Raw genomic sequence first — 14,262 nt, forward strand, 5'->3', positions numbered from 1 at the left:
GATAATGAAGAAACATTACCCAGAATCCAATGAGAAATTTTATTCAGACCTATTTCAGGAAAAGCTTTAATTCACATGAGAAAATTTGCCTTTTTCTTACAGACGATGCAGATAATATATTGATTGCCCTCTGTTTCTGAGAGAAATCTCAGATTAAAATTAGGCTTACTTTTGGGGCGCCTGGGTGGCTCAGTCGTTAAGCGTCTGCCTTCGGCTCAGGTCATGATCCCAGGGTCCTAGGACTGAGTCCCACATCGTGCTCCCTGCTCGGCGGGAAGCCAGCTTCTCCCTCTCTCTCTCTGCCCCCGCTTTTGTTCCCTCTCTTGGCTGTGTCTCTCTCTGTCAAATAAATAAAATCTTAAAAAAAATTAAAAAAAAATAATAAAATTAGGCTTACTTTTAATAATTATGTAGGACTTAATCGCCTGCCATGTCTATATTCTTATTCTTGATCTATATTTTTTCTAGATTCTGATCTTAATGTTTTTCCTTGTGTTCTTACAAAGTTCCTCAAATCTCTTCTGTAAGACTAAACAGTAATACTATTTAGTAATACTATTTTAGTATTATATAGTATTATAAAATATTATAAAACTTTTGTAATACTAACTTTTTTAAAAAGTTAGAAAATTTCTTCATTGCAATGTGTGAGGCTAAGCCCCAGTGAGAACTTTTTGGGACAAGGTTCTAGTGAAATGGATGCCTCCCTAACTGGAATTCCTAAGTGGCAGGTCTTGAGCTTATGTCTAGGTTTAGATCTGCTGGCCTATCTGGAAGTAGGGAGTTTGGATGAAAGCTACCACTCATCTTCATATTTCCATTAACTCTTCCATCAAGAGAATTCAGAAACTAAGCTGGGTACCAAGACTAATTAATTTAGAGTTTTTCATGTGTATTATTTTCACTATCCTCTTAATTTACAGTAATAGCAACAACGAAATGAGCCTGTGTTTACTTTTAGAGTCAGCAAAATTGAGGTTGGGATACTGGTAAAACCAGTTTGGGAGAAGACTCCTAAGGGACAAAATGGCAGTGAAATCATTTTTAAAAAAGGAAAGTAGGCTGAGTTCTCAAAAGAGCAAAATGATCTTGGCCCAAGAGGTAGTTTTTTAATAAAAGAAGATAAGAAAGCCTATGTTTCCAGTACAGGATAAGATAAAGAACAGTTTAACTCAGAGGAAAAAATCTTTTTTTTTTTTACTTTATTAAAAATATTGAAAAGTAAAAAGAAACCAAACATAACATAGGGTTGTCTAGTGATGTAATTTTTTTATAGAAAGGAATATGGGTAACAATAAGAATTCTGATTTTATTTTTGAACTGAGAACTGGATTTCTGAAGTGTGATGGTATCAGAATTCTTAATTATTTTCAGCCTTCAGCCTTTGGGGACCTGGGTCAGGCAAAAGATCTGTTACTTAATCTTGTAATCATGACCTCGATTGATGGCAGGTTTTAGAGAACTTGTTTATGTGTGTTTTAATTCTAATTTTCCTCATGACTAAATTTCCCTGCAAATCTAGCTTTTACTGACAGTATTTTATAAAAAAAAAAAAAAAGATTAAAATTTATTGTATTAATGGGAATGGAGGGTTCCTGAAGACTGAATGGGGGATAAGTACAGGGATGGTCCATAAGATATTCCTTACTTCCCTCCCTACTCCACCCTCTCCATACTCTCCCTTCCTTGGGGATGGAAAGGCCAGCTAAATTTGGGGATCATATAGAAGCTAAGGTGTCCCCATTCACTGGTCTTATACTGCCACTTTTTCAAATCATGTGGCCTACAGCTGAGTTTTTTGAGAATGAAGAGAATCGTTTTCTCTTTCATCCTATCCCTGACTCTCCTTTTTCCCCACATTTACTGGTCTGAATGAACACCTAAACTGAAATACTTTTTGTTCAAACTGACAGTATTCTTTTTTTTTTTTTTAAAGATGTTATTTATTTATTTGACAGAGACACGGCGAGAGAGGGAACACAAGCCGGGGGGTGGGAGAGGGAGAAGCAGGCTTCCTGTGGAGCAGGGAGCCCAACGCAGGCCTCTATCCCAGGACAATGAGCACGATGTGGGAGTCAGTCCTAGGACCCTGGGATCATGATCTGAACCGAAGGCAGATGCTTAATGACTGAGCCACCCAGTGCCCCCAAACCGACAGTATTCTTTTCCAACTTCTTTCTCCAGTCCAACAAGGTTTCTAGGAAATGGACTGTGGGAAATGAGATTTCACTAGAAGCCAACCGGAAGAGAGAATGGTTTTCACTTTTAGTCTGAATTTCTGATTCTCTGTGCTCTGCAACTATTCTTGTATTTCTCTGATTGTAAATTTTGTTTTAATCCCAAGACCAGTCTAAGAGGTTTTCACATAACATAGTTTTTTTTTTTCTTCTCCTTTTTGCTTTTACTTTTAATTTGCATCACTCAGTTAAGCATTTATTTGTTCAGAGGTAGTATGGTAAAATGAAAGAAAAATGTGTTGGATCCTCAAAGATTTCCATTCAAATTATGGATCATCATAATTAGTGTTGGGGTTAACAAACCTCTGAGTTTCAGGTTCCTTGTTTTTTAAAAGAAAATAACATCTACTTCATATATGTGTTACAAGGATTGAATCAGATTATGCATAGACCTTTATAAAGTGAAGTTTATAAAAAAATTTTGAACTTTACTCTGAAAAGATAAAGAATTTATCTTTTCCCCCGGAGGATTTCTTCTTTTTTTTTTTTTTTAAAAAGAAGTCCTAAAAGGTAAACGGAAGTAGGAAGGAAATGCTGAGCAGACACTAAATTTGTTATAGAGTGACTTAGAGAAGATTTATGAAAAAAATAAAAACAGTAATGGAATGTCTGTTATATATTCAAAATGTACCAGGAGCTATATAAGAATAATCAAGATTAGGGGCGCCTGGGTAGCTCAGTCGGTTAAGTGGCTGCCTTCGGCTCAGGTCACGATCCCGGAGTCCTGGGATCGAGCCCTGCGTCGGGCTCCCTGCTCAGTGGAGAGTCTGCTTCTCCCTCTGTCTGCCTCTCTGCCTACTTGTGCTCTCTATCTCTCTGTCAAATAAATAAATAAAATCTTTAAAAAAAAAAAAGAATAATCAAGATTAATCTTTTGAATAAAAGATTCTTTTTTTTTTTTTGAATAAAAGATTCTTGAAATTTGGATTTTCCTGAATCTTAGCGTTTTCTAGATCGTGGAGGAGGTCTCTATCTCTATAATTTAACAACAAATATTGCTTCTTTTTTTTTTTTTTTAAAGATTATTTATTTATTTATTTGACAGAGAGAGATACAGCGAGAGGGAACACAAGCAGGGGGAGTGGGAGAGGGAGAAGCAGGCTTCCCGCGGAGCAGGGAGCCCAATGTGGGACTCGATCCCAGGACCCCAGGATCATGACCTGAGCCAAGGCAGATGCTTAACGACTGAGCCACCCAGGAGCCCCACAAATATTGCTTCTTTTAAATTTCTTTTTGACCACCTAGATTAACCTTTTTGACAGAATGAAGGGAAGATCAACATTGATTAAAAATTTGTATATAGCCACTCTATCGCTAGAGAATTACGAGGGTGGTCTAGAGATGAAAAAGTAGACTTAGGAGTACATACATAGGGGCGCCTGGGTGGCTCAGTCGTTAAGCATCTGCCTTCAGCTCAGGTCATGATCCTGGGCTTCTGGGATCATCCCCGCATCCGGTTCCCTGCTGGGCGGGAAGCCTGCCTCTCCCTCTCCCACTCCCCCCTGCTTGTGTTCCCTCTCTCGCTGTGTCTATCTCTGTCAAATAAATAAATAAATAAAATCTTTAAAAAAAAAGAGTACATATATACACACAGTAAATGAAAGAAGTACCTATTATGATATCAAAAATATTTAAATCATTTTCAATAATTTAAAATTAATTTTAAGAATATAAAAATGTTCAGGGGCACCTGGCTGGCTCAGTCAGAAGAGCATCTGACTCTTAATCTCGTGGTCATGAGTTTGAGCCCCATGTTGGGTGCAGAGATTACTTAAATATATAAAACTTTAAAAAAGGTATGTATAAAAGAAGAATATAAAAATGTGTGAATCCTGGAAATGATCATAAGGGCATGTACATGGCTCCTTATACTCCAAGATAATCAGTTAACACTGTGGGTAATACAAAAATCATTTCTAATTTTGGAATGCCTTATATACTTTTTCAACAGAATTTTCTTTTTAATTACAGGATTAAAAGGAACCTAAAGGGATGTGATATAGTCTAGAACCCTCATGTCAAGTAAATGAATCATTATTCTTCTGGATGTGCTCATCCCATAAATTGCTGCAGAATGAAAACTGCCATTCCAGTATTTTAACAACCTGTGGAGCATTAAATTATTCTTTGTTTTTACTACATTTAGTTTCTTTGTTGAAATAGAGAACAATTGTGATAGGCATCTCTTTAAACATCTTTGATCTATTTGAGTACTAGCTCTTACTCCAGTTTCTTGGTACCATATCCTTTATTTTTCTCTCTCAAAATCTATTTTCCATTCTTATAAATGCTTTTGCGATCCATCTTTGTACCTCGTTAAGTTTATCTTTATTTCTCTTAAGAATTGTAAGGTGTAGTAGAAGGATTAATTTAATATTGTCGTTATTTTTACCTGCCTGTCTTCCCTTTGAGGGCAGTACACTCAAGCCCCTTGTCTGGCATGTAGAATATATTTAATAAATGTTTATTGAATGAATAAGTGTATGTTTTCATTATACTTACACATATTGATAGCATGCTAGTTTTCATTTTTTTGTCTGGTAAGTCAAGAAATTTAATCCTTATAGAAGAAACTGAGGCTTAAATTTATTTAGTAACTTTCCCATGGTCACAGAGCCAGCAGTTTTTGGTGTAGGGATTCCAAATGGAGAACTACTGCTAAATTACAAAGCATTTCCCCACTTTGTTTCTCATGGCCAAACTCTTCAAAGCTCCAAATGCAGGGCGCCTGGGTGGCTCAGTGGGTTGGGCCTCTGCCCTCTGCTCGGGTCATGATCTTGGGGTCCTGGGATGGAGCCCCTCATCAATCCCTGCTCAGCGGGGAGCCTGCTTCTCCCTCTCCCTCTGTAGGTCCCCCTGCTTGTGTTCTCTCACTCTCTCTCAAATAAATGAAATCTTTAAAAAAAAAGCTCCAAATGCAATTTGAACAGTTTAACAGCATGATTTTTCTTCATGAAGTGTGTGTGTGTGTGTGTGTGTGTGTGTGTGTGTGTGTTTAAAGCCTTCTTTCCCTCACTTTGTGGCACTGTAACTGCTTTCTGGTTCCAATCTTAATCTTTGTCTCAGTCTCCACAGTGGGGCCAGAACCTGCTCTCTAAAGGGCAAATGTGATCATGTTACTTCCTAATTTAAACCCTTCAATGGTCACCACTGTCTGCTAGATTAAGTTCAAACTCCTTGGTATACTAAACAAGGCACTCAAATATCTGTCCCCTTTAACTTCTAGTCTTATCACTCATCATACCCTCCCTTGCACTCACTTAGCTGGTGGTATCAAACTTCTTACAGTTCCCCAAACACAAGAATCTGTTTCATTGATCCCTCAGCCTGCAATTCCTTCCCTTACCCCACCCAAGACTCTGTGCCTCTTTTACTACCAAGTGTCTCTTGACCATGCCCTCAGTAGAACTGATCACTCCTTTTTGTGTTTGCCCACACCTTTACAGGCTTCTATCCTTTTTTTTTTTTTTAAGATTTTATTTATTTATTTGAGAGAGAGAGAGAAAGCATGAGGTGGGGAGGGTCAGAGGGAGAAGCAGACTCCTCGCCGAGCAGGGAGCCCGATGCGGGACTCGATCCCGGGACTCCAGGATCATGACCTGAGCCGAAGGCAGTCGCTTAACCAACTGAGCCACCCAGGCGCCCTACAGGCTTCTATCCTAATGTCTGTATCGTGGTATTGCACTTATTTACAAGTCCCACTTATTTACTTACTTATTGTCCTTCATTTACTTATTTACACTTATTTATAAGTTCCATTTATTTATGTACTTATTTACTGTCCCACCCCATGCCCAACTAGGTGTCTTTATACCCCAAAGTACTCATATAGTGCTTGGCACATAGTGGTGCTTTATAAATGTTCAATAAATGAATGGAATGGAAATACGGCTGATGAAGAGCGAGAAGAAAAGGAAAGCTAAAGAGAAAGCCCTTTAAAGGGAGAATATTATTGTTATGGACATGCAAATGATGAGTTGTAAAGGAGGTCAAAAAGATGTAATAGGGAGGACCTCAGCTGAACGTGCCCTTAACAAGCTCGTTCGAAGGCAAGATATGCATACTCAACAGCATTACGAGGTAATTAAGTATCTGGATGAAAATGGCTCACACAGTATTACAGAAACTTAGAGGCTGGGGAAGTCCCTGATGAGGAGGATGGAACTGAAACCTGGCCTAATCAAATGCCTTCCAAGTGCAAGGCGTTTCTCGTGCGTTAAGCAATTTAATCTTTCAACCACCCTATGATGAGGATATTATCTCCGTTTTAGAGATGAAGAAACATGCTCAGAGAATTTAGGTTGCTCAACGTCACAAACTACCATGTGGAAGGACCATAATTTGAATTTGGGTCAGCTGTCTCCAGCGCCCCGCTCATTTCGCCACACCCCTCCTCTGCAGCGCGTAGTCACGGGGAGTTACCCGCTCCAAGCTCTTTGGGCGTTCCCCTCCGACCCCCCGCGCGCCCCGTTCTCTCGCGCTCACTGCGCCTGCGCGTCCGGCAGCTACCCGCACTCCGGGGTGGGGCCCGGCGGCGGAGGCGGTGTCAGGGCCCCGGGCGGGGTAGTCGGCGAGCCGGCGAAGGCCGTTGGGAGGGGCGAGGCGAGGCGAGGAGGGAGAGAGGGAGGAGAAGAGGGAGGGAGCGGAGGGAGGAGAGGAGAAGAGGAAGGAGGGGCGGGCTCGAGGCCGCGGCGGAGGAGGAACTGGTTGCGGCCGCGGCTGCGCTCTGCGGCTCCCTACGCTCCGGTTCGCCGGGCGGGCGCGGTGCAGCGGCGGTGGCGGCGGCGGCGGCTGGGGCGCGGGGCCGGGGCGATGCGGCGTTATCTGCGCATCGTGGTGCTGTGCCTGGCCTGCGGCTTCTGCTCGCTCCTCTACGCCTTCAGCCAGCTCGCCGTGTCCTTGGAGGAAGGGGCGGGCGGCGGTGGCGGGAAGCCGCAGGCCGCGGCGGCTTCCTGGCTCGCGGGCGGCGGACGCGGCGGCGCAAGAGGGGTGGGCAGCGTGGGCTCCGCAGCGCATCCCGGCCCGTCAGACAGGTACGGGCCGTTCCCTGTCAGGGCACCGGGGCCGGGGCGAGGGCGCGGCGGGCGCGGGCGCGGGGGCGCGGGGCTCGGCCTGGGCTGGGCTGCTCGCCGGTCCGCCCCGCGCCTCCCGCCGCCGGGCCCGCGCCTCCCGCTTCTTTGCCGCGGTCTCTGACCTCTTCTCTCATTTCCCTCCTTCCCCCTCCATCCGCGCGTGAGCCTAGCCGGAGAGCACCCCATGCTCTTTGTGTTTGTCTTCTGAGCATTCCTTATGCGCTCTTAAAAGCGGATAGAAATTAATTTTCAACTTTTAATTGAGTTTGTTTTTTTTCCTGACAGAATTCATTGAAAGTAAAAGGTGCCCCACAAAAGCCTTCTTGCTGTCTGGCTGGTGGGAATTCCCTCTTGTTTCCATGGAGTTCAAGTTGAGATATTTAAACATCAGGCTGGCGCCCTAGTTCAATTTTTTCCCCCTCTCCTGAATGCGGCATCTAATTTTTGTGTGTTAACGCTTAAATTTTCGTTATTAGTCTGTTAAATCTGGACAGAGCTTTTATGCGTATTTTGAGTTTTTCTTTAGGGAACATCGGTCTGTTCTGAAAGTCATAGCAAGTTAAGAAAAGTGAGCGATACTTAACATGCTCACGTGTTTTGTGGGATGGGATATCTTTCTTAAAATTCGGTGTTTAAAAAGTAACATAATGACTTAACGTGGATTTACACAAATCCGTGCCAGAGTTGGAATCTACGTGAGATTTTAAAAAGAATGCGGCGCATTATGAATGCTTAACAAAATCAGAGCCTTTCCACTTCCTTGAAAAATAAGCGCCTTTATTTGTGGGCACCTCCCTGGGAATGACTCGGAGGGCTCCCTTCGTAAGAGGCCAAGTCGGCTTTGGTATCAGTAAGTACGGGGTTGGTAAGAGGAGGGAGGGCGGGTCCGCTGCAGGCTCTTTAACATTCTGAGAGTCGATGGTCGTTTTCACAGTGAAAGGGGGAGGACGTTTGGGCATAGGGGCAGCATGGGAAAGCTGGACTGTCATGTTTTTACCCCCGGATTTGATTACAGTCAGGCGAATCCCTGGCTGTATTCGTAAAAGCAGAACCACGTCCAGTCAGGTTAGTCAACTCTTCTGTGCCCTGGGAGAGGCGGTGACTGAAGACCTGAATGAGCTCTTGAATAATGAGGCTCAAGAAAAGCTGTGATTGTGAAGCATTTAAAATTATGGAGAAGAAAATTATTTTTGTAGTGGGTAGAATCGGAAGGAAGCAACATGTTAAAACATTGGATGGAATTGGACTATGATTAGTATTAGATTTCAGTTTCGTAGCGTGACATTCATGTTTAGTGCTTTGTCTCAGATACTGACACTTTATTTTGTGACAGATTTTTGTAAATTGTATTTGCTTGGCTAGCTGATTTGAACAAAATTATTTAGAATAAGCACCTCAGTATCTTTTAAGATTTTTTTTTTTTTAAGTAATCTCTGTGTCCAACGTGGGGCTGGAACTCACAACCCCAAAATCAAGAGTCGTGTGTCTGCTGACTGAGCCAGCCAGGTGCTCCAGCACTTCATTTTAATAAATGTTTTATAGAGCTATTACTGAAATTTTAAGTTTGATGTGTCCAGGTCAACTAAAAAGCTGTATATTTACAGGTCCTCTGAGCAGCATAACTTCTCATTTTAAATGAGGCATAACTCTAACTTTAAACCCTAAGTGTTTTAGTCTTGGTAAAAATGTGAAGTACAGTTCACCGCATGTGCTTGTATAATAACTTTGGGCAGAGCAACAACATGAAAAAGTTAGTTGTTACATTTACTCTACAGTTTGATAAGATCAGGAGAATTCTTAAGACATCAGGAGTCTTAATTTTAAATATTACTTAAAGCATTTTTAAAGATTTCTCATAGAGTTTGGTCAACTTTTTTGGCTACCACAGGATATGGAGTAGATACCTATCTTTAACCTCTCTTCCTATGTATAAATCATTTGACCAGGGTCCAGAAGGCATCAGTAATTGGACCAGGATTGTATCTTTTGATTCTTTAGGGCTCTTTCTGTGAAGCTTCTTTGATGAGAATCTAGTCTACATAGTGTTTCATCATTGGAAAAAGGTGTATAAGTCAAGCAACATCTTCCTTTTTTTGGTAGGACTAGATTATCATTGCATTCTTTTTTGAAGCAGTCTTACCTGAAAAACTTTAACTATTATTTCTCTAATTCATTTAAAATATGGAATCTAGGTTATACCCAGTATGTTTTATTGTCAAATCTTATAGAAAGTGTTTGTTGCATGGAATTCCATGACAGTAAATTACTTGGAAAGATCCTTCCGAGTTCTCAAAGTAAAACTTCTAAAATGATAGGAACAATTTTTCAGTGAAATCTATTAATTAGTGTATCTTGTTTGAATCCATTATATTTTGGTATTTAGAAAATGCACAGGTGTTAGAGTTAGACAAACCTGTTCTCTTCCTGTCTCTGCTGTGAAACCTTGACCACCTCTCTACTTCAGTTTTCTCACCTGTAAAATGTAGGTAATACTTAACCTTAGTTAATTTGTAAATAGAATCCTTAGTTGTCAGTGATTAAAATCCATTACAGCTAACTTAAGCAAAACATATTTATAGGCTTATATGGGTTGCTGGCAGGAGCAAAATTGAAAGGAAAATTCCCCGGGCAGCTCCAGGGACCCTAAGGACTAGGACTCTCTTACTCTCTTCCACTGTAGACAGGCTTTATTCTTGGGATCTTTGCAGTGTTTCTTCTCTTATCTCAAAAATTTCTAGGAAAAGGCTCTCATTGGACTTGTTTGCATCACATGTCCATCAGTGTTGTCAAGAATGGTGACCTCTGATTTTGTGGCTCTGTGTTACTTGCACATCCTTGTGGTGGACAGGATAACATGATTGGACAGAATAACATAACATGATTAGATGAGTGGTGTCTTAAAGAGGGGAATGCTGGCTAGGCAGTGGCTCTTCCACATAGAGAAACTCTCAAGCTGCTCAAGGTGGACAGACTGTTACTAAGTTATTCAGTATAAATACAGGACTTCTGTAGAAGGAGTTAGACTATTTTGTGACTTCAGCTACTCAGAATGAATTCTCACATTTCACTTTGAATCTTGATGGTGATTATCAAGATTTTGTCCTGTTGTAGCTGTATGGTGGTGTGAAGTGGGGAATCAAGAAACTACTAAGCTTTTGAGTGATAACCATTTCTGGACCCACCATGCTGTTTGTTGTGTCAAGTCACCTCACTGGTGAGGCCACTGAGTTCTCATTTCTCCTGGATCTTGTGAACACTAGTAGGATGTACTGAGCAACTTTAGGGCTTTGGAGACACAGACTTCAGCTTTAACATATGTTTGGCTGTGTGAACCTTGAATACATTTCCTCAAAAGTTAGATTAGAGGTAAGAGTATGATATTGGGTTGTGTGTGAGAATTGAAATGAAGTAGCTTGAATGATGACTGAATATGGTGTCTAGCACAGTAAAACTGTAGCTAATACAGTGATGGTTTCAATCATTTAAATTAAAAAAATTTTTAAGATTTACTTATTTAGGGTACCTGGGTGGCTCAGTCAGTTAAGCATCTATACCTTCAGTTCAGGTAGTGATCCCAGGGCCCTGGGATTGAGCCCTGCGTTGGGCTCCTCACTCAGCAGGCAATCGGGGAGTCTGCTCGAGGATTCTTTCTCCCTCTGCCCCTCCCCCTGCTTGTGCTTCTCTCTCAAAAAATCTTAAAAAAAATGATTTATTTATTTGGGAGAGAGAGTGAGCATACAATTGGGGGAAAGGGCAGAGAGAGTATCCAAGCAGACTCCCCTCTTGTGCAGATCCAGGGACGCAGGGCTCGATCTCATTGAGATCAGGACCCAAGCTGAATCCTAGAGTCTGGTGCTTAACTGACTGAGCCACCCAGGGGCCCCTCAGTCATTTAAATTTTAATAAAAAAAAAAAAAAAATTTTTTTTTTTTTTTTCAATTTCTGCCCTCTGGGAAAAATCCTGTCCTTAGTCCCCCAGTCCACACCTGCTTAAACCAGGTGCCTATTAGTGGGGTCTGGGAATCTATATTTTAGATATGTGCCCCAGGTTATTGTTACACAACCAAAGATTGAGAACCACTAATGTAGCTGAGAAAGGTTTGACCACTATTTTCACACTACTGTTTTTAGTAGAGAAATTTCTTTCCCTCTTTCCTGAAGTTATTTTTGGAGAAGTTCAGGCAGTGAATAATGAAACAAATTACTTACTAAAGCCACTTTCATTTCTGCTTTGTTTATGCAAAGACATCTTATGTAAAATCAATACCCTGCACTTGTATTTTAGTTCATTGAGGATCATACTTCACATGGTTGTAAAGTGCTTAGCACAAATCTGACTAGTAATTCCTTAATTAAAATTATTTTGTTCTATGTTGTTGGAGGGGAAACTGATTAGGCTAATAAAAAAGGAATGTGTACTTTTGATTTGGAAATCCTCTTTTATTTATTTATTTTTTTAAAGATTTTATTTATTTATTTGACAGAGAGAGACACAGCGAGAGAGAGAACACAAGCAGGGGCAGAGGGAGAGGGAGAAGCAGGCTTCCCGCAGAGCAGGGAGCCTGATGCGGGGCTGGATCCCAGGACCCTGGGATCATGACCTGAGCAGAAGGCAGACGCTTAACCGACTGAGCCACCCAGGCGCCCCTTAGAAATCCTCTTTTAACACATTAAAGTTATTATCTGTGCCATACCTGTTGAAAATACTTGCCCCCACGTATTAACTTACCTGTGTGTATACCATATGAAATTTAAACTTTTAATGTATTCAGATTGGCAGTTTTTTCCTTTACCATTTTTATCTTTGTCATGCATAGGAAAACTTTCTGCCGGAGGGTTCCCCCCCCACACACACTTTTTTTAACATTTAAATCTTTAATACAGTTTCTTTTTTTCTTTTTCCTGGAGGAGGGAGTTGGGTACGATGTGATGCTTAGTTTTGAAAGAGATAATTGTTCGTTACCTTTTGTATATAAGCAGTCGTTTTTGCCCTAAGTATTAATGAAATTAGAGGTTTAAGAATAAGAAATGAAGACCTGGCAGAGCTAGAAATTAAGTTCTCTGGAGACAGTTTTTAGTTGAAAATAAATGACCCAGGTACTGATCTTCAAGTAAGGCTGATTTGTCAGTATCATGGGAATGGTCTCCTTTAAAAGTTTTTTTTTTTTTTTTTTAGATTTTTTCTTTCTTTCTTTATTTGACAGAGAGAGAGACACACAGTGAGAGAGGAAACACAAGCAGGGGGAGTGGGAAAGGGAGAAGCAGGCTTCCCGCCGAGCAGGGAGCCCGATGCGGGGCTCGATCCCAGGACCCTGGGACCATGACCTGAGCCGAAGGCAGACGCTTAACGGCTTAACGACTGAGCCACCCAGGCGCCCCAGGGAATGGTCTCCTTTAACATGGTTGAGAGCGTCTCTGTTTTTCTTGCCATAGTCACAGTGTAGGTATCTGTGCCTTGAGGTTGCACAGTGGCTCGCAGCACTTCATTCAGACTTCCACATTCTTTTGCGGGATATGCCTAAACTTATCCCTGACTATAAGTTGTGCATGGTTTTCACTAAAGCCTCATGACTGTGGTAGATGTTTTGAGATGAAAAGTACATTTTCCAGGTTAATTTAAAAGTACAAAAGACTTTCTGTTACCAGATTTAAGTAAACTTCAAGTTTGAGAACTGTTACTGTGGAGAGTTTATATAGTTAAATGCTCTGCTTAATCCCGAGCATGAAGTATCTCAGTTCTTCAAGTACTGAAATTTTGGGGAATTTTGTTTCTGATAATTTTTTTAACTTTTAAAATAAATATAAATTCACAGGAAGTTTCAGAGACACCCTTGTATCATTCACTGTTTCCTCCAATAGTAGGATTTTATATGAGCATAGTACAATATTGGAATATATATCAATACAACTGGAATATATATCAATATAGTGCAATATTAAAACCCCAGAAATTGACATTGTACAGCACATAGACTGTATTCAGATATCCCAGTTTTACATGCTTTCGTATGTGTCATGCAGTTTTATCACATACGTAAATTCGTGCAACCACCTCCACAAACACAACTGTGTTATCACCATAAGATCCCTTGTGCTAACCCCTGATCACTTTGTAGACAAGCCACCTAGAACTAGAAACATTATGCCATATGAAATTTGAGGATGAGTCATAGTAAAGTTTTATTTCAATTTATTCCACAGTGAAGAAGATTTGCATTTATGGACTTCATTGATTTTTGGATGTCACTGTTTACTGAAGACATACCCACTAAGCTCAACTTACAGTTTTGCCCCATTAAAATTATTTGATAGAATTACCTCTTTGATGTAGTAGTATATTTCTAATATTTCATTTCCAAAATTTTTTTTTCTTTTTTTTTTTTTTTTAAAGATTTTATTTATTTATTTGAGAGAGAGAGGGAGCATGAGCCAGGGTTGGGTGGGAGTTGGGAGTGGAGTGGTGGGAAGGGGCAGAGGGAGAGGGAGAAGCAGACTCCGGGCTGCGCAGGGAGCCCCAGGGAGCCTGATGCGGGGCTCCATCCCAGGGCTTGGATATCATGGCCTGAGCTAAAGGCAGATGCTTAACCGACTGAGCCACCCAGTTGCCCCTCCAACAGTTTTAAGAAATAAAAGCAAAAACTCAACTAATAACCAGAACTTGGATAACTGCCTTTACTTTCCCAATATTTTTTAACTTTATTTTTTTCTGGCCTATAAGTACAGTTGCTGTCTGTCTGTAATAACAGTTAACTGGTACGTAATGAGTTTCTACTCAGTCTTTAAAACCATTTTTTCATAAGTGAGAGAATGTAAGTTTGGGAAATAAGAAACATTAAATTATGCCACCTCTTGCCGGCAGCACATCAGTGTTTTATGATTTTTTTAAATAGTGGTATGTGTACTCACTAGTGCATATGTTTTACATTTCCATTAAAGAAGGACAGAAAGAAAAA

The 14,262-nt window shown here is 40.9% G+C and overlaps 1 protein-coding gene across 3 annotated transcripts in view; it reads left to right on the forward strand.

Annotated features, from left to right (window-relative positions):
- The first annotated feature begins 6,928 nt into the window (after positions 1-6,928).
- Positions 6,929-14,262, forward strand: part of GXYLT1 (glucoside xylosyltransferase 1) — a 47,227-nt gene continuing 39,893 nt past the window's right edge. The window contains exon 1 of one of the 3 annotated variants that reach the window (XM_045873620.3): positions 6,929-7,270. In XM_045873620.3, the coding sequence (XP_045729576.1) occupies positions 7,050-7,270 (221 nt within the window). In that variant the 5' untranslated portion in view covers positions 6,929-7,049. The remainder of the gene's footprint in view (positions 7,271-14,262) is intronic. The other 2 variants (XM_045873618.3, XM_045873619.3) reach the window with 2 other exon arrangements.

The sequence above is a fragment of the Mirounga angustirostris genome, unplaced genomic scaffold (assembly GCF_029215605.1).
Source record: "Mirounga angustirostris isolate CCGP_5_RB_7025 unplaced genomic scaffold, mMirAng1.0.hap1 SCAF_5, whole genome shotgun sequence".
Taxonomy (NCBI): domain Eukaryota; kingdom Metazoa; phylum Chordata; class Mammalia; order Carnivora; family Phocidae; genus Mirounga; species Mirounga angustirostris.